At 39.2% G+C, this 26738-nt stretch overlaps 2 protein-coding genes across 8 annotated transcripts in view; one reads left to right on the top strand and one right to left on the bottom strand.

Annotated features, from left to right (window-relative positions):
- Positions 1-3270: 3270 nt before the first annotated feature.
- Positions 3271-26681, bottom strand: WBP4 (WW domain binding protein 4). 7 transcript variants are annotated; one of them, XM_069009679.1, is made up of 10 exons: positions 26587-26681; positions 20091-20163; positions 18566-18628; positions 18331-18457; positions 17316-17528; positions 16476-16531; positions 13561-13627; positions 11466-11605; positions 10206-10441; positions 3271-8405 (listed from the first exon to the last, which is right to left on the bottom strand). In XM_069009679.1, coding segments are annotated over exons 1-10 (1185 nt in total). In that variant the 5' UTR covers positions 26589-26681; the 3' UTR covers positions 3271-8197. The 7 variants fall into 7 exon arrangements, with proteins under 7 accessions (XP_068865780.1, XP_068865761.1, XP_068865770.1 ...); XM_069009660.1 differs by lacking the exon at positions 26587-26681 and adding an exon at positions 25888-25965; XM_069009669.1 differs by lacking the exon at positions 26587-26681 and adding an exon at positions 25888-25965 and having other exon boundaries at positions 18334-18457.
- The window catches only part of ELF1 (E74 like ETS transcription factor 1), an 89807-nt gene continuing 89062 nt past the window's right edge, over positions 25994-26738 (top strand). The window contains exon 1 of the mRNA XM_069009624.1: positions 25994-26067. The gene's annotated coding sequence lies outside the window, so the exon portion shown is untranslated. The remainder of the gene's footprint in view (positions 26068-26738) is intronic.

The raw sequence follows: 26738 nt of genomic DNA, 5'->3' as shown, positions 1-26738 counted from the left end.
GTACCTTGGTGCAAGTGAATTGAATTTATTGCAGCAGCCCTGGCAGTAGAGAACCAGCTTGGAGTTCTGTGTGCACACTTCTCCTGTCTTGGCAGCTGGGCTTTGATAAGCTGGGCCTTCTCTCGACCGTATCACAGCTGGAAAGGTGCAGAATTGTGGTGGTGGAGCAGAATAAATACCACATAGTGCACTTTTTGTCTGGTAGTGGGAGATGTTCCTCTCCAGGTAAGAAACTGATCTGCCCTAACATAGTCTAGAATATGGCCTCATGAATACTGTTTATTTTTACCCATTTATTGCATGAGCTCCCTAAATGAAATTCCTTATAAGTAACTTTGCATTATGATGCTTTGTTTTTTTAGAGTAAGTATACAAAAGCAAAGGGAGTGAAGGGGCCAGAATGTCAAAAGAGAAGCCTGTTAGCTTTCTTCCTGGCATTCTTGGGTCATCTTGTGGTGGGAGTGGCCCACATGCTGCAGTGGCATGTAGAAGTACATGTAACCTTCAATTAAGGTTATGAGGTAACAGGCAGCTTCCTGCTTCCTGGCAGAGAAGATAAGTTCATACTGCAGAAGCATTTCAGCAAACCAGGTAGCTTGGGAATTCAGCTCCTGTCTTTTGGAATGTCTGCCTTTGCCTGTCCTTGAGGGGATCCAGATGTCTACAGGGCACACTCGGCTTTGACAGGACTCGTGCTGATGTTTTCCCCCGCACGTGTGCTGTGCTGGCAGGCACTGAGCACAGGCAGGCACTCGTTGTATGCCTGACTCTGGAGTGCTCTGTGCTCAGTCTGACACAAAGATGGGTGCTCTGCTCAGCTGGGTTCACTTGCCAGATCACGGTGTCCTCTTTGCATCCTGCTCGTCCCAGGTTCTGCTCTAAAGCTGCTCTGCACAATCCTCTGCATGCGAAGAACCAGTTCATTGTTACAATTTAAATTATGCCTTGTGGTTGATTTATATTTGCATATTTATTTTGTAATCATGAATGATGCAGTGTGAGGAAATGTCAGGTAATTTAAGAAAAATAATTATTTCAATACTGAGTTCTTCTAAAGGGTGTAGGTTTTATTACTGTATATATAGGAACAATTGTAACATTATTCAGCTATATTAAGAAAGATAGAATTTGTAACGAGAAGAAAGCAGGAAAACTATACTCAGTTCCTCCATTCTTGAATTATTTTTCAATTCTTTTGTGTGTTCTTATGAGCAAGCTTTGACAATTTCTGACTTGCTTCCAACACTTTAATTACAAAAGCTTTGGGGCTTCAGTTGGGTTGGTTGGTTGGTTTTTTTTTTTAATTGATAGCTCTGCAAGTCAATCAGGAAACGTATCACCATGCAATTCAGGATTCACTTGGACTTTGACTTCTTTCAGTAACCAGTCCAGAAAAAGAACCCTCCAGAAAGATTGGCAACTGAGCTTATATTTCTTGCAGTGCCAACAGACTGGCAATAACTAATATGATCAGCTGTAGTAGAATATCCAGCTAACATGGTTATCCAATTACGATGCTCACTTTCATTATGCAATTAAATTAACCAATTTATTTTATTAATTGTATCTCTCAAACAATCTTAGAAACTTCTTAAAAATTTTTGAATAATAAGATTCTACTTCCAGGATTAGTTAGTGCCTATGAAGTTCTTCACTATGAAAAATCATTGAAACACTTAAAAATATGAGCCTTGTTTATTTTACTGGAAGAAAGATAGTGATATTTCTGTAGGACCTTATGGATATTTGTGATTGGTCAATATTCTGTTTTTGTTGGTGGTTTTGTGCAGACTGACAAAAAAAGGGAAAGCAGACAGCAGCTCCCCTCTTTACTAAGTTTTGGATGCCCCAATTGTAGGTATTGAAATTTAGAAGCTAAGCTCCTTCTGCCAGCCTGGCCCAGAAGATCCTGAGGGGTCTTTGTCCTAAGCTTTTCCTGCAATTGCGTCTACATGGGTGTGTCAGAAAAATATGGCTATGACAGCTTGGGATAGAGCAGAAACATTTCTACAGGAGGCCACTGCCTGCAATGCTCTGCTTTACTAAAACCAGGTATATTTACTTCTCCTCATTGAGAACATGTTATTTGAAACTGTTTTCTCCTAACTTAAAAAATACTTGAAGCCATATTTTATTCTAAGCTCTTCCACCCCAGTCTTTCTGTGGGACAAAAGAGCTGAAAGCTTAGAGATTGTTTGACCATGACCTGGCAGCTGTCCTCAAGGAATGGATGTGTGGCACAACACTGCTATTTCTGAGATGTTTTCAGGATGGAATATCTCGGCTTGGGCTTTTTGGCTCCTACAAGCAGTCAGGACTTTCAGCAGTGAAATCAGTAGCAGGAAAAATTACAGTAACAAAGCACAGGGAGGAAAGGGAAAACAGTTTCTTGGGGAGAAACAAAACAGCCCCGGGGGACAGCACAAGAGAGCAAGAGGAGGTTCCTCTGCTAAAAACAGCCTTCTGCAGCTTTCCTTGTCAAATAGTGTTACAACAAACATAAACTACCACCTCTCTGCCTGGCTTCCCCTCAGCACCATCTGGGGAACCGAGACCTTACCCACAGACGTCATGTTACAGCTCGTGCAAGGCACCGGCTTCACTGCTCTGCAGATCCTGCTGATTGGTATGAAATGGAGTCCTGGATCTCTTTCATTTCTCTGCTGAGGTCTCACACAGCAGCGTCTTACCCAGCCAGGAAGGAAGCCAGACAAAAGCTGCCTGTGCCTGGAAGTAGCGCTTTCATGGCAGTGGAGAGATGGATGTTTACCCTCTGCAAGAGGAGGGCAGCCCGGGTACCTCACCTCAATTGCTTTCATTGAGTCATCGAGTGTGTATCTGACTCTCAGGGCACTGCTCATTGTTCCTAAGGCCAGCAAATATGTAATACTGAATCACAGTCAGTTATATTAAAAAAAGCTCATATATTCAGCTTTATTCTGAATGTTGCTAATAGTAACTGCAACAAACCTTAACCTGAACTCAGTTAAAAATTTTTAAATTAAAAATTTAAACTCAGGGTTTTTTTACTCATAATTGATGCACAGAATAAACCAATTTCCAGTTACTGCTTAAGGCGCTACAGGAAATGCACACAGACACTCTGTTGGTAGCCACAAAATACAAGTATTTCTCTTAAGAAGCATTTCCATACTTACAGACCTACTTTAGTTTATGTTTACCTCGGGCCCCATTTTGAACAGAATATGCACCCCTAAATCTCCTAGGCTGCCCTAAACCCCCTGAACAGATGCACAGTGGTAACACAGATTGTTCAAATGAAAGCTTTATTCAGTATTTTTATATAAACTCCACTTCAAGAGCTTGCAATATTTTGTAATTGCAACTGAGAAGCAGTTCAAGAGAAACCAGCTGTTCAACTCTGCAGATATTACTTATAAACTAAAACAAATACTTTTCAATCACCCCAAGCAAGCCATTAAAATCCACTGTCTCCAGCCTGTAGTCTGTACAATGCTGTCTGCTGGTTTTTAACATAGGCTATTTCTGGTTTTACAGGAAAAATCAAATATGCTTTTGGGAATCCTGGGAATTCCCCAAATTCTCTAGGAATCTCTGGAACCTGGCTCTCTGGGAATCCTCTTGGGCAAATTTAGCCTTTTTGAGATTATAATTCGCAACACTTTTTGCTTTGTACAGAAACTTTTATTCAAGTTCTATCCTGAAACATTTCACAAAGCTAAACCTGTTAATCACACAAATGGTTAACACAATCTCTAAGTTAAATAATTTACCAGGTAGAAGGCTGGGGGTCTTAAGAGGTAGCTAGAAGAGAGACTGAAGAGGTCTGGCTGACAAAACAGAACCAAAGTGTTGCCACAGCTGATAGCAGGAGGTATACAGACAGCTTTTGTACAAACAAGCAGAAGGATTTAAGGGCTGCAAGCCCTGTACGAGGAATGGAATGAGTCTTGGGAAAAGGAATTATCAAGGAAATCAAAAGAGCACATGTAGTCAAGTCTTGAAATAGCTTGTGTGTTGTTGGAAAACAGAGAGGGTTCTTCAGGGCACAGTGCAAACAGGCAACAGAAACGCTCGTGGGAGCCAGGACCTGGACACATGGTGGGCGGCTGCAGAAGAACACGAAGCTTTCTGGAAATCTCGGCAGAGCAGGGGAGAAGGTGGAGGACACCAGAAACACGGCACAGTGGTGATACAGAGATTTGCATATCTGGGAATACTGGAGGAAGACAATTTGAGGAAGACAGCAATAATAAGAAAAGTACTAAAAAAGGGGAGACACAACTCAAAAAACAAATCAAAGAAACCAAGCAGCATGAAATAGTTTTTTACTCCCTTTCTGAGATGCCACAATTTGCACTGAAATAAAATCTCTTTCAGGGAAGGAAAAAAAAGAAATATTTTATACATGCACAGGTTAGTGAATTTAACTCAGATCCATGTCATGATCAGCCCTCCCACTTCTAAAACTGAATATTGGGACTGGATGATGCTGCAGGCAGATTTTATCTATGAGGGTCAAACAAAACTTTACTCTTTTAGGAAAGTGTGGATTTCAATTTGCAAATCCCCAGGTGAAGGATTAAAATGTTTTAGCCTAAATAGGAACAAGGATTATTCTATAACATGGGTAAAATTGAGTGGTCTCTGCACAGCTCCTGGCATAGCAAATGCCCAACAAAATAATTTTTCTTTTTTCCATATATGCAATTATGTTTGCTTGTAAGAGCATCACCAACTTCAGGCAGGCCTTGCTGTAAAAACACACACAAATCTTACACTGTGAAGCTGCCTTTCTAAACAGACAAGGTGGATGAAAACATGAGGCGAGGAAAGAAAAATACAGAGCAGTGAATTGACTGGCTCGAAACCACACAGAAGAAATCATTATCAGAAATTGCAATGACTGCCCCCTGCTCTCTGGCTCTCATATTGCTAATAATGTCTATGACATCATATAAAACCAAGGGTGTAGTCCTCACTCGAGGAGCTTGCAATAAAAGCAGGCAAGCAGAAAAAACCACAGTGTGATAGAAAATACATCAGCCAGAAAAGAAAACACTCTGCCGAAACAGCAAAAGGAACATTCCTTTGTCAAAAGGCAGTGCAGCCCAAAGAAGGGTTAGCAGATGAGGAGCATAACTGTGGCAATACCTAGAGGGTTCCTACAAGCAAAATCCAAAAGCAGAAGACTTGCATGGAGATAGGAAAGAAGGGAGAGAGATCTGTGCAAAACAGATGTCCTGGAAAAGCAGCGTCTGCCTTAAATCTCACACAAGACAGTATTTTTTTTTTTTGTAGAGCAAGAAATATTTGATTTAGATACACAGCAAGGAAATTGAATGACAGCATGGTGCAAAATTAAACAACGGCTTCAGATATATCAAAATTCATTCAACTGGCCCTTTTTGTAACTTAAGAACAAAGAATTAACTGGTCTCTGACTTTCAGAGGTAGTGGAGAGCAAAGTGCTGTTATTTCTTTGTGAAATGCAGGCTTTAAAAGTCACATCAGCTAAAACCACACGTATGGTATTTAAACTAACTTTACTAGCTGTGAGCAAAGAAAACTATTAATCTTTTTTCCTAATGTTCTGGTTTGTCTATTTAACACAATACAAAGACCTTTGGTTCATATTACAACTAACAGCAGCTCCACAAGGAAACAAGTTTTGAACACTCATTTTCAGATGTCTTTAAACATCTGCTCGAGAGATTTAGTTACAGGTATCTTAAATCACTGCCTGTGACCACTTCAAAGTGATGAAACTTTTTAAAGGAAAGATGCTAATATTTTGGGTACCTCACTAAAAGAGGAAAGCTATCCTCCTCAGAGGATATTAAAAGTGAAGCCTACAAAAAAACCCTGCACTACTTGATAAAACTGTACTAACAAACAAAAAATAACTTTTCAGAAATCATAATGAAATGTATACACTTTAGGCTTGGAGTAACAGAAGGAGGAGGAGTACAGCAGTACAAAAATACATCTAAGAAGAAAAAGAATTGTGCTTGAAATGAAAGCATGACCAGCTGGTAACTCAGCAGCTGGTGAAAGCAAAGGAGCAGAGAGAATCAGATGTAGTGGTAGGTCACTGGTAAGGGTGCCCACAGCAGACAGCATGATGGGGTCATGTGAAAGGCAAATGAGATTTAGGGACATATCAAGAGTTACTTCCAATATGATAAGGAAGTATTGGTGACATCACACATGGCCTTAATTGAGGTAAACTAGCCCAGGGAAACCCATCTAGGCAAGCGTAGTCCAGGCAGACTCAGGCTGGAAAGGGTGAAGAGAAGCACTGGTGGAACACTGAAGGTCCTGTCACACAAGGACTTTGTTTGTGATTTCAAAGAGAGAAGATGAGATGGATTCAAGATGAAGAAAATCTACTTAGCTCAAGGGCAGGACTTGTGTAAATTGGAAGAGTAAACTGGCCACAAACACAACAAGACTTCAAGTTAGAGCAGGCTCCTGGATGCCGGAGTAATGGTCAAATAAGAACATCTCCTAAAAAATCTGATTAAGAAAGTCTCTCCTTGGAGTACATGTTGTACATTCCTGTATCTAAGACTTTGAAGCATCCTGCATGTGTCCTGCATCTCTAAATGGTAATCCAGGGTCAGATATTACAGTACACATTGAAATTTATCAGAACAAACATCAGACAAAATACAGCAACCCCGAGGAAGCCAAGGAAATGCATGGGTTTAAATACAATACTTAATTTTCTTCTAAACATAGAGTAAAAGTCACAGAATAGAAAAAGGGACTTCAGCTTCCACTGTAATACACAATAAGCCAGATTCCCTGTCTTGCACTCCTTTCTCAATTGATCCAATAGATTAATAGTTGTATTCTCAAAGAAATTCAAGCTCAGCAGTTACCAACTCTATTTTGCTGGACTCCTGACAACTATCTTAACTGCACTCCTTTTTTTTTTTGACTGAGACTCTCCTGAACAAAACACTGCAAGCTTTAAGAATAGAGAAGCATTTTTTAACAGATTCATTATTTGGACCTTTATGGTTCACTGTTTGATGGCTAGAGGAGCAATGAGTGCTGCTATATTCTTACACAGACAACGAATCCTGGTGATGCTAAATGCAGACCAATCCCAAGTGAAGAAATCAAATCTACAATCCTTAAGAAAATGTCAAAGTCATCTTGGACTCTACTGCCATCAGCTCTGCTGATCTTTTGCTTTCCTCCCCTATGGTACTGAGAATGATGAAGCTTCAATACACTTAGGCTCTCTCAGTTTATCAAACACTGCAACCCTAAAACACACACTTCTTATCAACAGAAAAAACACAACTACCTCAAAAATGGTCCTGTATGCTGTAGGAGGGCCAAGTCTCTAAAGTATTTTTTCATTAAAGTATCAGGCAAGTGGTTTTTTGCTGGGAAAGAGACAAAAAGAAAGCAAGACTAAAAAAGAAAACTTGGTAAGTAAAAGGAAGGAAAAATTCAAGTAGACGACAAGAAAGGAGACAGGAAAACATGACAGAAATGTCTACTCCAACGGGTGGCTCTGGTGCTGTTACTACAAGTTAGGATTCATCAGGGTTAAATCTTCTGCAGAGGTGTAATACATTTATCATGCACATACACAAATAATTTTTCAGAACATTATTTGGAATGGGTGGCACTGATATGAATAACTCTTCTAAAAACAGCTCCCAAATGATCAGTTTGAAATGTTGGCAGTCTCACCACCCACTCTTTTGCAAGCGACCAGACAAAGGTTAGTAAGCACAATATTTTACTCATTAGTGGAGAAACTACACCACATAAACAATCTTGAAGGATGATTTTACTATGATATGCTATTGATCCAGTTCCTCTCTAAAAATAAAAGGTCTGCTTCATTTTTGTCACATTAAGGATTACTACATTCTCACATACTTAGAAAAGGAGTAAAAAACCTAATGAAATGTATTTAAAACAGCACACACAGAGCAAATACAACTTGGATGGCATGGTTAAAATAAAGAATACATGTATTTACAATATTGCATAAGTAATTTAACACAAACTTCCATTCCAAAACCCATCACATCATAATAAAATAAAAAAATATTAAACTCACATATGTTTTAATACCTATAAACTCTTAACTTCTATCCAATATTTTCTTTATAAAAGCCTGTTCAAAATATTAAACTTTTGATTCACTCTAGCTTAAACAGAATCTAAAATGATTTGTTAAGTATTATTGATCACTTAGTCTTTGTCTTAAGTTTCTAGATTTTCCATTTTCAAATTTCCTCTTCTTAAATGTAGGCACCCCTTCTGTCAGGTCTCCAAGGGAGGTGACTGTCTTCTCCCTAAATATCACTGTTTCCTCTTCTGGATCCTCTAGCACTGGGGCTGCCACATTGTCACTCTCTGTACTTGGAAGCTCCAGGTCCACTTTTTCACTGGGACAAGACAGGAAAATTTAAAAGGGTTAATGTACATGGAGAAAACAACATGGTGTATTGCAGACAGCAACAGCTATTTTTATTTGACAAAACAGCTTTGAGCTAGATGCAGTCTTCTAGTCATCATCATGACAGGCATCAAGAAAAAAACCCATGTTCTTTGTTTCTTCTGTGTGGGCTGCTGTAAAAAGTAACAAACTAACACCTCATTCTGTACAGAGCTTACAGCATGGCCCAAGCATGCATCCTGTCAACAGTGCTGCAAGAGATAACAGGGCTGTATGTCTGTAAATTTAAGAATATTGAAAGACAGTAGACAGTGAGTAATAGCAGTGGTTCACTGCCAAAACACTGCTGAGCTGTTTTCCTCAAGCATCCATCCTGAAGGGACTGCATGACAGAAGAGAGACCCAGCTTACCAAATCAGACAGTGACCCTAAACTGGGAGAGGTGCCTTTGGAGGGCAGGATCACAGCCAATACTGTCCAAACAAAACAAAGACATCAACTGAAAATCACCTATCTGTTTTAAGGGGTCAGCAGCAAAACACCGTGTTCCACAAGGATAACCTGTGGCACAAACATATGCAGAAGAAGAACCGAAGAGTTGGCAGGAAGTTACCTAAATCACAGCTATCACACCAGCACAACACTGCTGCAGAGATATTGGCCAATCCATACAAGAATACTTCTGCTGCTACCAAGTGTTAGTCTGATGCCAGCTCGTGTACTATGCCCAGTTTGGGGTCCCATGCTTCTGGGAAGACACAGATCCGCTCAAGCACCCAAACTGGCGCCACAAGAATGATGTCAAGTCAAGAAAATGTGATTGTTGCAGTATCCCAAAAATGTAAACCTCCTGGAAGTGGTTGGCACCGTGCCTAGACTGAATTTAAAGAAAATAATGAACAACTGCATTTGTCTCGTTGACACGTGTGCTCATCTCAAGCCTGTTAAAGTCCAGACTGGTCTATGAGGTTCAATAGATGAAAGCACTTTTTACTACGCAGTGCTTTCCAAAAACCCAAAAGAATTTTTCAGCTCAGGAGTCAACGAGCAGTTTAGCTGGCCCAATACAGGAGGTGGGGACGATAATATTCACGTAACAAGAAGTGCATCAGTGCTTAATTTCATATGAACACTCTTGGAGGTCTACCTGCTCAATAATTTAGAACTAAAATGTTGGAGAATGGAGTAAGCAGAAGGAAGAATACTCTTTTCATTCTCCAAAGCCTATTGTTGCCAGACTCCTTGTGGGACCCACAACAAGAAGCGGACAATAAAAGAGCATACTTCACAAGGGAAAAAAAAAAACAAAAAAGATCCACCTCAGGCATTATGCAGAAAAACAAAACAACCCTTCTGATCAGATGCACTTCATGAAAACATCTGCAGTTCATTGGTCTTGACACGGGAGGGAGAGAGAGAAAGAGAATGAGAGATCATAGGAGCTCCTGGGGCAGCTGAACCAGATTGTTGAAGGAGATGATGTTAAGGAACATAAGCTGAGAGTAACAACATTTAAATATTTGATACTTAGTCTCTGAAAAAACAGTGCATGACTGATTCTTAAATCACTTCAATTTACTTTGTACTCATGGTGAACTTCTGCACAAAAACCAAAACACTACCTCTACCTGTAATGGAGAGCTATTACTTAAAATAATCACTGTGAAAAGAATTGTATTTGGGCAACATTTCCAATCACAGCTGTGCTAATTCTGCCAGAATTCAGATGAACAAGCTTCAGTTCTTGAAAACAACATTATGAAAATAATGATGGTAAAAAGATACTCACCCTGCTTCTTCTTCTTCTTCTTGTTCTTCCCCTACTTCCTTAAGTGCTTTCCATTTTCCGTAAGGGTTGGTCTTGTTAGATCCATCACTAGAGGTTTCTTGGGAAGCTGATGTACTCTCCTCTTTATCCACGGTTTCTTCTGACTTAACTTCTCGCCATTTCCCATAAGGGCTTAACTTTTTAGCTTTAGGAGATTTTTTCCCTTCCTCTGATTCTTCACCATTATCTCCTTTCCTCTAAAGAGGAAAAAACCCATCTTAAGCAAAAATGCCTAAATAAAAACATAATGTAGCTTTATTTTACATCTTTTAGTTTGCTACTATTATTATCTACTTATTATCTACTATTCACATTTTTCAACCAAGGGTAACTTAAAAAAATAAATTCATATTGTGGTATCTAGAAATTTTTCTTCTTGAGCTTTATAGATTTTAAAAAAATCTTGAATGTTACAAGAAGTTCAAGTTGGAAAATCCCATCTACCAAGGCTGAAGTTATCAAACTCACAAACTGACCTGAAAACAAAGCTTAGCATATCTTAAAATAAAGGGGAAAAAATTCACATGCAACTTTCTCTACGTGCAGATGCACACACTTTATTGCTAATACCTGGTAGCAGTTTATAATGATTCAGTGATACAAAAAGATGTGTTTTACAATTAACACCTGTCTAGGAATACATTTTGTATTTAAACTGTCTCTGTCCATTCTGAATTACCAGCTGCAGGCAAACCATCTAACCCAACCAGAGACATTATCACACCCTTTATCTTAAATTTATGTTTTAAATATGTAATTGATAGAGATTTTGTACTATGAACTGTCTATGTTTTTTCTCAATTTAATAAGGAAACTACAACCATGCCATTTTCAGTCCAAAGCATTCCCTGAAGGTCTATTGGCAGTCACATTTACCAATGAAAGGCTGAAGTCATCCTCACACTGAAATCCAAACCATTTTGCGGATTATTTCAGAGAGATGACGGTGACCTTTCTCAGAGAACATCACATTTTTTGTAGAATTCAAGATACTTCTGGTGAGCTGAAGGAAAGATCATGCTTTCTATTCTGTAACAGTGCCACTAATGAGCCAAATAATTGAATAAAGATTCATTTTATTAAGAAGTGCAAAATTTTACTTTCAGTCACATGTTCAAATCTCCTTTCAGTGAGTACAGCCTACCAAAAAACCATAAAAGATACAGTTATAATTTTCTAGTATAAGATCATGTATGCAAAAGAAATCTGAAAAAAACCTACCTTGAAGTTTGTTTCTGGACTCTCTGCTTCATTCTCACTATCTTCTGAGTCTGATTCAGACGCTGTTTCAGCAGGCTTGTCACGCTGACCCTTCTCATTTGAAGAGGAAACAAAACCATCCGGTTTCTCCCATGTGGATACTGTCCAAGACATTTGAACAACCACATTATTTATGCTTCTCATTTTGATCTGTTATTGCTTTGACAACATAACCTTTCAGAAGCAGTGCTGCCTTATGCAAAAATACAGCAAATAATTTAGCAAAAGGCTTTTGCCTTTGTTTGGTACGTTTGTTTTAATAACCATAATCAGAAAGATAACATTTCTTCCCAGCAGAGACACAGTCATGACAGCTGAGTTCACTGCTGATAAAGCTTGTTTTAATTAGCTCTTACAAAAAATATCACACATGGTGAACCGTGACCCACAAGACTGTGGTCCCTCTCATCCTTACACAGGACAGACAAATAAATTTATTGCCCTCTAGATGTGCCTATTTGATTTGAGCTATTCAGTGATTATAAAGACAGGATAAAGCAAAGAATGGTAACTGTAAGCCTCAGGTCTCCAGGCAGCTAGACCCCTTTCAAGTGCTACTTTGCGTGGTAACGTTAGGTCTCAAGTTAAAAGAGCTCTCAAGCAAACAAGGAAATACAAACATCAACCTGAAAAGACATGGAAGTATGTACAGAATATGAACATACACATATATCCCCATTTTCAATTTAAAAGTAGCATTCCAGTAAATATACTGAGAAGAAATATTTAAATGAAAGTTGACTCAATGGTCTTAAAACTGGTTTTAGTAAGAATAAGGCAAAAGTACACCAACTTTCAGTCTAGAATTTTATATAAGCTTTCAGATGTAAAAAAACCTACTCTTTTTCCTAACTGCAGACAACACAACATGTAAGTGCCTAGATGTATCTTGAAGAAGTAAAACGTAAGAAACTGGCAACGAATGGCTGCTGCATGAACAGTGCAGTCTCTTAAGGGTATTGCTGTCACCTGCTTCAGATTAGTAACTGAGCAAGTTCACTTTCCCAGGGACAGAGTGGAGTAGGTGCAGCCTCCCAAAGCACGACTCGTAGCACCAAGCCTGGAGCCATCAGTCCCCTAAGCTACGTGTCTGACATGAGACACTTTTAGCTATTTGTATCAGTTAAAAATTTGTCTTGTCTTCAGAGGATGGGATTACTGTTAACAGAACAGAGAAGTAATTTTAAAGCAATCCCAAGACTCTTACTTACAGCTCTAAAAAAAAGGGATCAACTTGCAATCTCAAAAGCCAAAATTCTGCCAAATGTGACGATTAGAAACATATTCTTCCCAAGTGTCATATGTCCATGAAGTACTTAAAAGAACAGCAAACATAGTCATAAAATGTATTTAAAGTTGGAAGGCAATGTTTAAAAATAACCAACATCTCTCTTCCTTTTCAAAAGAAATTGCAAATCATTTGGGCAGGGGAATGGCCCATTGAAGAACTGAAAGGTTTTGGATTGTTTTGTTTTGTTCTGTTTTCCCCTATTCTTGGCATCATTAGCAATGCCACTTCATACCCAACTGCAGAAGGAAAATTCATAGCCAGCATAAAAATCACTTGCTCTCCAGAGAGGCATCATTGACCTTAAAATGATTCAAACAGATTTAGAAAGCAGATGCTATTCTGAGGAAGTTACCACGAAGTTCCCCATGTAGGGGAAAAAAGGGAAAAAGAAGTAGGAGGTAAGATTCTGGACTTCCATATCAATGCTACATCAGCAAGAGGAAAAGTTTAGGAGATTCTTATTCAGTCCTATATGCCTGTCAACACAAAATCCTTCCCCTTTCTAGTTTCCAAATTGTAATTTCAATATATATGTAGTAAAGAAGAATGCCTAGTTTAGAATTACAAGTTGAATGTCCAGGCGCTATGACTGACAATGCAGCTATAAAGGCAGTGCTGACTTAAGCAACTATTTTATTTCAACTAAGACAGCAGCTTAAAAAATACAAAACTTAGTAAAAAATGCAGTTATTTGCAAAACAAAAAGCTTTTCTGAAAACGCTCTCTCCTGAAATAGAGCTTAACTGGAAAGGAAGCTCTCCTTACCTCCAGTTTGTGTGTTATAGTAATAGGTATGACCATCTTCAGTGACACCTTCTACCCACTCTGCTCCCTAGGAAAAAGATACAGGAGAGCTCATGAAAAAGTCTTCAGGATCAGCCAAAGCATCACTTATAAATCTATTCAATTCCTAAGTACCTTTAGTCTGTGATCATCTTACTGGTTTAAAGCTTGAACCCCTAACGCTGTTAGAAAGTATTCCCTTCGACTCCAATGAGATGGAATTCCGTAACTTAAAATACAGCAAATGCAATACACAATTATTTTTCAAACAGTGGATAATTAGTATGAGGCTGTATAATAGATGTTGCCACACAGTTTAAATTATTATATAGGCCATTGTTTTACGTTTGGGTTTTTTCCAAAGTATTCACCCCTGAGGCTGTAATTTCCTATTTGTGTCATTGTCTTTAGTGGAGGCTGCTGAAAAAATTCTCTGGGAGACTCAGGTCTTTGTGAGGGCTACAGAAAACCAGTACCAATAAATTCTATCACAAATTAAATATACACAAACAAATAAAAATTTATTCCAAACCAGAACATTACGACAAATAATTATAGAATCAAACTTTGCATGCCAATAATTTTACTTCTTTACTAAAGCACCAATTTCAACAATGCACTGTTTTCCCCTACTGATTAATAAATAAACATGAAATGTGGCACAACTTGCTGGTATATCTTTGTGGATATGTAAATTTTTTTTCCAGAATCAGCTACAGCTATATAATCAGTCATTACCCATGCCCTAACATTTTCCTTAAGAAACTGGTTTCCATCACCTCTTACCCACACAACTACTTCCCTGCTCCTTAAGCACCAATACGGCCATCTCCGTGTTGGGCAACTTCACCATACATTATTTTGGCACTAATAAATGTCTGTGTGTATACAGAGATATACAGACAGGCTTTTGCACATCTATACATTTGCTTAACACTCTTATTAAAACTTTGCTGGGTTTTTAAATAAAAACACAATAAAAATCAGAAGCTGAAGTTCTTGCACCCACTCTGTAAACACAAAAAAAATTGTACTGGCAAGTTCAGAGCAAAGGCAAGAAAAGCCTTCAGAATCAAGTTTCCTCAAGGTTTCACCCTTAGAAGTTTCAGTGTGCTGGTTTTGACAAAAGAAGCAAAAGGAAAGTTTATTTTAAGTATAAAGAAGATTAAAAAAAAAACCAGTCTTAAGTATAACTTTTTTTTTTTTAAAGAATTAGATCCTGAGCATTGTAGACCCGTTGGTTAGAGGTTTTCAGTCAATATCTGACACTAGGCACACTGAGCGTCCCATGACATAAATCCTAACAAGGACACTGTCAGTTTAACTGCTTATAGGTAGTCTTCAACATGCCCCTTCATTACTCTGTTCTCCCCACCTCTTACCAAGTCTGAACAACAACCTAATGTGCTGTAAAACCAGAAGGGCTCCTGAATCTCAACTGCACAATATATTGCAAGCATGCCTTTTAATTTCTGGGCAGTGAGTCCTTGTTAGAGATCTGGAATGTTCCCAATATCCTTAGCTCAGACTAAATAAAGGAGCAATCAAATGCTTGTTTTTAGCCATAGTGAAAATAACTCAAGACAGGACGAAGTCACTGAGCAGGGTGAGGGAAGAAAGGCAAAATACAGCTGTGTGGTGTTAAGATACTGGGGGCTGAAGGTGTGTGCTTCTGATATGGCTAGGATGAGCTAACTTCAAATTGTTGCCAAGAAGGGAGTGCCTTCTCCCCCCCAATCTGCTCTCCCCACGTTGGCATTTTTTCTGATTATTCAGAATGCTGATAGCAAGGAAGTAAGTCTCCAAAGCACTAACCTAAACTGATGCATTCACTGCCTGAACTAGTGCACTGTCAGGGTAAATACGTCCCAAGGACCAAACAAGATTAGTTTCAGGACCACCTCTTTCAGTGGAAGGCTACAGTAAGACTGGCTTTAAATATCGCAATGCTATGCCTTGACCGAAAAGATAAAGTTGAAGTGCTGCTTAACAACTTGTGCAAACCCACAGGACAAGGAAATCAGAAAGCCAGAGTAGCACATCATGTGATGATACAGAGCTACAGAATGTCAAGCACTCTGAAAACACCAGGTTTTTTTGAACTCTAGTGTAAAATCCAACACTGGCAAACCAAACAAAACTGACATCAAATCATAGTGTACATATGACACCTATCTTGAAAACAGGGAAGCGTAACATCACAGGAGTGTTGGAAAAATCCCATTTTTAATGCTGCAAAGCACAAAAATCCTGGAGTGGTAAGTATCACAGGAAAACCCATTAATAATAATAAGAAATGTTTCTGCCTTTGGACTATTCCACAAGTTTTTCTGTGCCTCAAATAAGAAAAATTAAGTAACATACTAAATGACTAATTATGATGAATAATTGCTTGCATATAGGTTCCATGATCATAAGAAAACCAGGAAAAACACAATTTATTATGTAACTGTATGGTAAAGCAAACAAAAAATGGATATTCTTTTCTTTTCAACTACCTGACAATGCAATCTCAGTGTTGCCTCAGATAAAGGCTTAACTATTTCAACTGTGTAATATTTAGTTTTTATAACTACATTTCATTCAAAAAAGGTTTAACAGAATTTATTCAGAATTTCCTCAAAGCTTTCAATTTTATGTGCTGAAGTATAAAAAAGTATATTCTGCAGGAACCCAACCACCAGTAATTACCTCTCTTCCCTGGACAAAGAAATTAGCCAAATAGGATTTCTATAGTAAAACTGCAGTTTATAATAAATTATTCTACATATTCAAATTATGTTTTCCTAAGTTTACAAAGGGCAAAAAATTTATTTTCCACAGCCAGAGGACTTGAAAATTGGTTCGATTATTTAAGTGTTTACAAGGACAAATACAAATATGAATAATTTGATTACCGTTTGTGAGTTTTGAGAGTTGCCTTGGAATCCTTTAGGTTTCTCCCACTGTGATTCTTAAAAAACAAAAGCATATTTCATTCAATTTGGTTTATATTTAATAATCTTTACTAAAAACAGATCTAAAGGATATGACACTGATGTGTATACACATAGAAACAAATAATAAAAAAAAATATTTATACACCTCACTGGAATATAAATAATTCTTGACCAAACCATGGTATGAACAATAAACCAAAGTATCATAATTGCAGCTGGCTTTACTAGCACTAACAACCCTCCAGACTCTATTACTAGGCCTGATACAGAGATCCAGGATTTTTGGTTTTAAAGAAAAAAATAAAATGAAATGATGAAAGGCTACAGCAAATACTAATGTCAATCCTTAAATTTATAAGAAACAGTTTGTAACATTCTCATTAATGATAAAAGAGGGTTGCTTTTATGTTCTAAAGTAGATCACAACACACAGCTCCTCAAGAGAAGTCAGATAAATCCTGTAAATGTGGAAAGACACAATCAGTTTATTTCACATTCCTGATCACAAAGCTTCTTTGGGGAAGAACACAGCTATCTTTGTATACTTAACCCCTGGCAGGCTAAACACTTCCAGAAACTGTGGAATTACTGCATTCTTCCATTATTAATCAACAGCAAAACCAGTCTGAAATTCTGGATGTCCAAGTCTCAAATGTTAAATACCAGAATTCCATCTAAGTGTTCACATTTCAATAATCAGCTTACTACTGAAAGAGCAGAGGAGTAAAGAAATGCAGACAGTCTTTTCTCACTTGTATCCAATAATTATATCTGCACTTGCTCCTCAGTAGCTTTTACCTCCAGTTTTTGTGTTGTAGTAGTATGTATAGCCTTCAGGAGATAATCCTTGCACCCACTCCTTCGTATCAATTTTTGGTGGCATTGAGGCATCCTGAGATGTCTTTTTTTTCTTTTCTTTCTTTTCTTTCTTCTCTTTCTTTTCTTTCTTTCCTTTAGTTTCCACTGTGTTGCTCTGCATTTTACTCTGTGTTGAACTGGAACCTACATCATCTTAAAGGAAATAATACCCTTTAAAAAAAGAGTACTATTCTGAACTTAAATATTAGTCACTCTTGCACAACAGAAAATAGGAAATTTCGTTCTTACGAGTATTTTCATTAATGAGTGAAAATCATTAGTATTATACTCATAGCAAGTACACTTCAAAAACTATATTAAAGAGAATCTTGCCTTGTTGCACTACTATAACATCATAACAAAGTCCGAATTTAAAATGATGAGTAACAAAGAGAAAAACCATAAGGAGCACTGAGGTCTAACTCGACAACAAAAGAGAAACTAAACGAGTTACGAAAAAGACAGCTTCTACAGAAACCTGAAACTACAAACTTGTTTTTAAAGGATAATATATCTTCAGTGTACAGAACAAAGGTACTTGCTGAGCTGCAAGCTGACTAGGAGATTCTCATCTCCACTGTTTGACACCAGTGGGAATCCAACCTCTCCTACTCATAGGAACTTTAGCCTCCAACTGGCAAAAGTGAAACATTAAATTAATCAAAGGAAGCTGCACTGCTGATTCAAAGTACCAACTACAGCCTAATTTTCTGTTAACACATTGTTTAATTTTTCTGCTCCAAATTTGATTGTTCCATGGATCACAGGATGCCATACCTATAAATATTCTGTACTACAACTTCTACTACTGGCATTTTGCAGACTCTTTTTTTTTTTTAAAATTAGCAACAGTCCTGGAGACCTCCTCTCTCGTTCCTAAACTTAATTTAAGACAAAACTTTCCTATTCAATATTCTTTCAATTCTGTCTTTAATCTTCTGGCAGCTACACGAACTACCTGGCTTAATTCCAAGCCTTTTCATATCCTCTTGATATGCTTTCATTGCAGCCTCCTCCATTGCTGCAAATTCTTTTGACATGTTTTCTTCTTCTTTTGCCTTTTCCAAGCTTTTCTTTTTAATCTAAAACAAAACAAAAAAAAAAAAAAAACCCAAGAGAATAAATTAAACCAATCTGATAATGAAAGAGAGTAAAAATAAGCATTTGTGCAATTAAGATATTTGAGTTACCTCACTAATTCTTTTTGCCACATTTTCTTTATGATTCTTTCCTCTTTCATGAAACTCAATGCTCTTCAAAGCAAGAAAAAAACCAAGAAAAATAATATGTATTATACAATTTTTAAACAGTTCTTTTAAGTTACTTAAAATTTAGTTGGACTAAATTTTGTTGAACAAGCCTAAATGTAACCTGCTCTGAGAACACTTACAGAATACAGAAACACTGGGAAACATTCAACAGAGAAATTATGAAAAATCAGTAACACTCCAAGATGGTGTAATAAAATCTCATCGTATATTTATAAGATTTTTTTCAAGTAATACTGCTCAGCATACATGTTAGAGACAAATAACAGGGAATCTGGGTTCCCTCTTCATGCTATCTTTTCACATATCATCATGATTTTTTTTTCCTGTTCTCATGCAAACTTTTAAAAACCATATGGGTTATTTAGTGTTCCAAATATTAGCTACTGCCCTTAATTAGACTATGCTATACTTCACAAACATCTCATGAATTTTAACTAGTCAGCAGGTTGAAAAATCTGAAAAAGAGAGAGAGAAGGAGGAAAAGACAAAGTGGGAGAGTTGGATAACTAAGGATAACAGAACAGTCTGCAAGCCAAAAAGCTGCCAGAAAGACTGAATCCAGTAGGAGCCAGAAGGAATTCAGAAGCTCCCGACAGGTACAACAGTGGAAGTCCTGATGTGGTTCTCACATAAGAACATCTGTGCTCATTTAGATGTTCAGATGTTCATGTTTAGATGTTTAGATGTTCAGATGTTAGATGCCTAGAATTTCTGTGCACAAACTGATGTGCAGAGGATGCACATCCCAGGATGACTCATCTCGTTTAGAGTCAGACTTTATAAAGTTACTCAAATCCCTCCCTTGACACATATTTCCCTTCACTTACTCCAAGAAGATACCTGCAGCTCATGTGAGCTAATTAGGTATCTTACTGTAAGCCAGAGGAAGCTCAGCTCAAGGAGTACCCCTGGCATCCAGTCAGGAATGCAACACTTACTGCTAAGGAAGACACCAATGTGTCTAGTAGTCTGCAAAAGGCATCTGCAAGTCAGAAACATGCTTCTGTAACCCAGTAATGTTTCTGTGGGCTGTGTGCAATGAAAGAAACCTGCTTTAAGAGCTCAGAGGCCTGGCTGTACTGTGCCTACCACATACAAACAGTACAGATACCAGGTTTTGCTTTCTACTTGCACATGAAAGCGAAGGACAGGCACAGACAAAGTTTCAAGACAGACCAAATGTTAAGTTACAGAACTCAAAGCATAAGCAGGGTCAGATATTTAGTCCATATCTGTACTGCCAAGTAGAACAGCACACACCATCTTGTATGTGGGGATCTGGCTCTGATGTAATATATTTTAAGCATCACAGGTATTACAAAGGCATTTTTATAAAAACAAATCCCATGCATCAACAGACTAGTATTAAAAACTGATGTGAAAAGCCTGTAATTAAAATTCCTAATATCTCAAATAATGGACATAGTATGGTAGACCATCGTACAGGTCTGTTGTCTGCTATCCAGCACTTGCAGTAATCGCAGAATTTTTTAGGCTGAGATTTCCAGTAATCGGCCCTGGGGAAAGAAAAAAAAGATATATAATCTGAAACAATAACCAAAGCCACAGGTTTTCGTATATATTTACATGTATCTTCAGAAACTAAATTTAATCTTCTTTGGGTGATTAAATATTAAGAGTTTGGTTTTCTTTTTTTTTTTTTTAAACCAAGTCTGGGGAGCCAGTAAGAGTAGATGTATTAACAACTGTGTCTCATAAAGCACAGTTCAGTACTGGGATTTTGACCATCTGACCTCCAAAAACTGCAGAATTTTTACAAGTGAGGCGGTGCTGTAAGAACCAGAGATACAAGACAAAGCAAGCCGGAGATAAACAAGCAGCTCTAGATACCCCACTTAAACACAGAACGGTCAGAAAAGTGCAACTTGCACTGTTTTTCATAAAAATGCTGGATACTGTACACAGTGAACTCAGCAACACAAAGGTGCAGTTCTGGACAAGGCTGAGCTACTGTGGAGAGTGAATCCCAGACCAGATTCTGACCTGTGGGGTCACAGACATGGTAGTAAATTGTTCAGATGTTTCAGTGTAAAAATATAAGAATTTCTGAACCATGTAATTAGATAAGTGAGGAAACTTGGGGAAAACTCTTCAGAGCTCAAAAGCTAGTATATCAAAGTATTTAACAATAAAACCAACAACCTCCAATGGCTGTTTCTTCAACAAAAACCACTTTCTAATGCCAGATGAGACTTGCGTAGAAACAATTCTATTTCTCATTGGCTTGCAAAAACAGACACAATACTTTGATTCAGCAGAACACGTTTGAGCAACAGATTTCTTTGCTTTTAAGTTAAAATGAGAAAGAATGAGGGACAAAATAAAAAAAAATATTCAAGGTTACACTGAGAACATCAGAAAAATTGAAACTTGGCTTTTTGTCTGAAGATGACTGTACAAAGTTCAAGGAAAATACTTCCTGACATTCTTATTCAATAAAACCATAACTTCTTCCATGCACAACAATAGCACCCTCAACCCTTAAGATACATGTGAGCAGATCTTTAATTACAGAAACAGACCTGATCAACTTAACTCCTACAATTTAAGCAGGTATCAAAATACACTCTCCCACCAGTGCTTCACACAAAAATACAATTACCAAGAGGCTATGTTTATTTAAAAGTCTAAGTACAAAGGATGTACTCTGCAAAAATGTATCAACCTATAAGCAATAGAGTGTTAGCAATGCACAGCTTTTCGAGCAATTTCCTGGAAATCCAGAAGGAAGCAGCTGGGCTTTCCCTGATTTGAACAGAAATCCACTCATCCTTAAACGGTGTACTTTAAAACTGTGTGATTGCTTAGTCACAAATTTAATTAAAAGGTGTTTTTTGAGACTTATACCTGAACATACTGGGGCAAAGCCTGAGTAATCTAATGCTCTGGCTGGAAAATCAGCTGAGTGGGAGGGAGAAATTCAAAGCTCAGAAATACCTCAACAACCTTTTTCCTACTTGAGCTATAAATTGTCTCTAAATCCTTTGACATCATCTACAATAAATTTCCAGCTAAATGCAGGGTTAAACTTCCTATGGCAACGGACCAATTTTGACAGAAAACATAAACTAGAAAAAAGCCTCACTGCATGTTTTGGATGTGCAAGAACCTCTGCCTTCTTCCAAGTTTAACCTAACATAGGAGGCTCTTTCTCTTCAAAAGAATCAAATGTAAGTGCTAAAATTAAGACTGTACAGCTGCACCCACCACAAGTCAAGACCTGAGAATTTGACAAACCATATTTTCACAGCTCTATTTTACACCAATTTCTTTCCTAAATCCTGCTGGCCACATCTGTTGCAAACCACTGTAGCTATACATAGAGTAATCACTCTGAAGAACCTGAGAGAACACCTGTGGCTTCAGTACAAATCCACATCCTGATAAAGTTTTTTAGCTTCATCTCCTATTGGTCTTCATAAAAACTGGAGCTGGCTCTCTATTGTTACATATGAAATAAATGTAAGTGGTACTGTGTGCAGATATCCTAAGAACATTAAATCCTGCATTTCATGATTAATGAAATTAATTGTGTAACTTATCTCAATTCTGTCACTTATGAGCATGACTAATCTTATATACCAAATAATTCTCTTAAATATTTTCTACTTGAGTTCACACCACTGTAAAAAAAAAGAACAAGCTCAGCTGAAATATCCATTGAATAACATCTGCCACTACAACAACAGCAGAGCCTGCAAAGCTCCAATGGTGCTGCCATGAGATCAAACCAAGGAGGAATATTTGGAAAGGAGCAGCAACTAAAGTGAAACCCCACTTTATTGAGATGCTACAAATGCTTTATGGGCTCCATGGACAATTTTTTAAGTCTGTGATTGTTTTATCAATCTGACAAATACAGGCTTAAGAGTAAATGCCCTTAAAGCGGTACGGATGTTTTTTATTCTTGAATAATTGAACACAATTATTATATCCCACAAGTAATGGGAAACACAGTTATTTCATAAAGTCATTGCAGTCAGAATGGTACAGCTTTTAAGACTCCTTGTCTTCTGCCAGAAGTAAAGTTAAGGCTGGTTCTTGTTTTCAGCTCTACATCTGGGCCAGTCTCCTATGGACCAGAAAGCTGGCCAGCTAGCCAGCACCAGTACAACTCCCTTTCTTCCTTTCAGTAAAATGAGGAGACAGTCTAGAGTATATCTGCCTTGTCCAGGTTTGCAGGGTTGAGGTCCAGCACTGCACACATGCCCCCAGGCATGGCTCCCAAAAGGGAGCTTGGTGAGACAGACCCAGAGAGGTGTGCCAGTTTTACTGCGAAGTTCTAATTCTTGGGAAGGGTTCTGACCAAGTCTGTTTGGAGTCCAACTTTCCAGAGCTGGCTGAGCAAGTCAGCTTGGCACCCTGCTACCAGGGAAGAGGGCAGCACTGATACAGATGGGTATTAGGCAACTTCTGGACAAGCTGCTGTAGACTCATCCAGACTTGGAAATCCCATACTAACTCACAAATGGTTTGTGTCTCCTCAAGAACAGTGATTTTCTTTCAACTTTTACTGGTCACACCACTCAGAAGAATGTACATTTAGGGGACTGAAGGAAAAGGAAGGAAGGAAAAGGAGGAAACAAACATCAAGCTGGTGTTTTGAAACCAATGAGATGCCAAAGTCTTTGCTGCAAACAGCAGAGTGCAAATTGCATCAATGTTAAAACAATTTTCATATTTCTGAAATTCATTTAAAACATCAGAGTGAACAAGAATCCAAGAAAGAACAAGAAGCAACTTTGCACTAACAACATCTGCCCAATTTACCATTCCAAAAGATATGAAAATTATGAAACTCAGAGAGAAAGCACTGAAACTCAGGTACTTATACTCTGTACAATTCATTTCTTGAGCCACGAGAATCATGCAGCCTATGCTGCAGTGACTGGGTTACACATCCCAGCGCAGGAACCATGTGTTTGGGAGTATGCAAAAAGGACAGGCTCTGTCAACCACGTTCAGGAAGTAACCTGCAGAGTAACTCAAGTACTGGAGTCCAGGGCCCTGAACCCTCAACCTGCAGGGTGCTTCTCCTCACAAGTTACTGTACCATTAATGTTTCAATGGGTGGTGCAAACAGCTCTCCTTATACAGGGAAGCTTAAAAACCCTCATAAAGTAGCCATCTTGATTTAAGATAGCTTTGCTGAACTTTACCTGGAAATTCGGCTGAAGGATTTTGTTCCTACCATGTACTGAAATTAAGGGGGGAGGAGAAACAACTGGTTTAGGTGGTTCTGAACATAATGAAAAAGAATTTGACTGTACAAACAAAATCTGGAACCATTTGCTTTGAATAGCTCTGCTCTAAAATATCTGACTTGAAATCTGGCAGGGATGCAAGGGGTTTGTATCAGGGATGTCCAAATTAGAAGCCCTTGGGGGTAAAAAAACAGCATAGCAGTCTTCTTTGGTTTGAGTATCTACAACCTCAAAAAACTTTACAAGAATTTAGCATCTTATAGCTTTCTGCAAGTTTGAGCACTGAGGAGCTGCTACATGCATCATCGCCTTCAATATAGGTTTGTGAGGTAAGATTCAAGTTTTTGACTACACAAGCAAATTAATTCAGCATAAACATTGTGGCTGTTCTAAAACAGCCACTCAAAAGGACAGAATCCGTTACGATGTCTGAACACTATTTGGAAATACTGTGTACTTCTGAACAAAGGTAATGCTTCTGTAATGGAAAGAAGTAGAAGAAAACAAAAGAAAAAAAAAATCCCATGTATTTCACAACAGACACTCCTCCACATGGGAAGCTATTCCAGAACAGCTAATTCCAATTCAAATATCCCAGTACTGGTGAGACCTAAAATTGCAATGCTAAGATTGGCAGAGAAGGTGAAAAATGTTTTCTTGTACTGTGAAGTAGGTCCCAGTGCTATGGTCCCTAATGACTCACGCTCCCCAGTAATTCACAGCAACTCTGTTCATTCATAGTGTAATAACTGTACCCTAAAAACTATTCTTAGATAAATACCTTTAACTTTTTTTTTTTAAGGTATTTAAAAATAAGGTGTAAAGAAAAGAGCACCCCTGACAGTGAGTACATGGGACTGTCCTTCTGCCCAACCCCAGCTTGTTGGCTTTCTAATAGATCACACAATATATGACTATATGTGAGCTCCTGCAAGGTAGAACTGGATGGGAGTTTCATTCACATGAAACATGGCACTTCTCTGAAGGGCTTTGCTCTTCTGGCCTTCAAGTCAGTTATGTTTTTTTCAATCCCTCTGTAAATACTAATTCACAACTCAAATGTCTGCTTCTTTTTATCATTATATTAGCCCCCTGTGAACTACATATGAATTACGATATCCCATGGAGAAGAGAGTCTGCAGAAGCTGCTCAGCCTGACCTGTATTGGCATGAATCTGCTTTGCCAGACCACTTTTCAAAATTGTAAATTACAGAATCACAGAATCGTTTAGGTTGGAAAAGACCTTTAAGATCATTGAGTCCAACCCTTAGCCCAGCACTGCCAAATCCACCACTAAACCATGTCCCCAAGCGACGTGTCTACACATCTTTTAAATATCTCCAGGGACAGTGACTCAACCACTTCCAATGCCAGAAATACTTTTAATATACAAGAATGCACAAAGATATCAGGGAAGGCAGTCTTCTGCATGTATGGAGCTCCAATTCTCTAGGTCATCTCCTCTAACTTCAGTTGTCTAAATAGTGAGACAGAGTTGTCTCAGTTCTCCCTGTCAATAGATGGAAACTGTCATCTCCAAAACACCACTCTTTGCATCCTAAAAAGACACTTGAGAAGCATATTGAACTCCTTAGGTGCATGTTTCATCCTTACAGAGGGAACCTAAAGCGAACTGCCTGAGTCAGCCTTCAAAAGTTAAATATCTGAAGTCAGGAATATCTCCTGAGAGCAGAGGTCTGCTGCTGTAGATGCAGAAGAAGGATATGGGCTATGTCAGGAAGAATGTGATAAGAATTAGAAGGGAGGAAAAAACCAGCAATGTAAATTGGGTCAGGAATCTGTTTAGGTATAATTTTAGCAATAACTAAAATTAAGAACACTGCTGTACATAGTACCAGTCTGCAAGACAGGCTCACACAGATCACCATCAAGTACTGCCCCACAGACAGACCTCTGAAGAAATTTTTGACCAGCTTAAGATTTTTTTTTTCAGCAGGGAAGTTAGGATATCTTAAAAAGTAACAGAAACAAACAAATAGACACACCATTCTCACCTAATAAAAACCACACGGGGATTTTTACACATCCCCCTCCTCCACACGTGGTCAGGTATTAACATAAATTTCCTAATTAAAGACTTCAAGGAGGTAGTGATGGCCAGGTAAAACCAAGGCACAGACACTCCTCTTCCTCACGTTTCGCCCAGGACCAAAGGCGGCAAAGGAGGCCGCAAGGTGGGAGGACCTGGGAGAGAGAGGGAAGGAGGGAGGCCAGGGGGGACGGGGAGAGGGGGCAGGAGGGAGTGCGGGGGAGTGCAAGGGAGAGAGAGGGAGGGAGGGAGGGAGGGAGGGGGGGAAGGGGTACAGAGAGGGGGTGCAGGGTGAGGGGCCACGGGCCCCATCGCCGGAGCCCTCCCCGAGCTGAGGGACGCCGAGTGCGCCGCCGGCGGGACGCGAAGCTGCCCGGCGTGTGTTGGGGCGATAAGAGCAAGACAGCGCAGCAGAAACAAACAACCTGAAGAGAGCGGCAGGGCGGAGGGGAGCAGAGGGGCCGGAGCGACAGTGAAACACCTCGCTCAGCGGGGAGGGGGTCGCCGGCCGCAGCCGGGGCACGGCCGCAGCCCCACTGCCCCCAAACGCCCCACGGCCTGCAGGGGCCCGGCCCGGCCCTCGCACCGCACGCCGCCGGCCCTGCCCGACCCCGGCTCGCAGGGCAGGGGCTGTGCCCGCTCCCTCCCGGCCCCCGGCACTCACATCGCCGCTCCCCCGGCAGCGCCGCCGCTCCGCTACCCTGCACTCCCCTCCAGTCGCCGCGCCGCTGGGGTGGGATGGGGCGGTGCCGGGAGAGGGAGGGAGGGCGGTGACGGGAGCCGAGAGGGCTCAAGCCGCGCTCTCCTCCCCGCCCT

The sequence above is a fragment of the Aphelocoma coerulescens genome, chromosome 1, assembly GCF_041296385.1.
Source record: "Aphelocoma coerulescens isolate FSJ_1873_10779 chromosome 1, UR_Acoe_1.0, whole genome shotgun sequence".
Taxonomy (NCBI): Eukaryota; Metazoa; Chordata; class Aves; order Passeriformes; family Corvidae; genus Aphelocoma; species Aphelocoma coerulescens.
Note: the sequence above shows the minus strand (reverse complement) of the source record. Positions and strands in the feature narration are given on the sequence as shown.

Coding starts and splice junctions, on each gene's coding strand:
- WBP4 (XM_069009660.1), bottom strand. CDS start 25,952: ATGTTAATACCTGACCACGTGTGGAGGAGGGGGATGTGTAAAAATCCC. Junction 13,628..16,475: donor ACTCTCAAAACTCACAAACG/GTAATCAAATTA, acceptor TCTTTTTCCTAG/GGAGCAGAGTGGGTAGAAGG. Junction 10,442..11,465: donor GTCCAGAAACAAACTTCAAG/GTAGGTTTTTTT, acceptor TTTCCTCTTTAG/AGGAAAGGAGATAATGGTGA.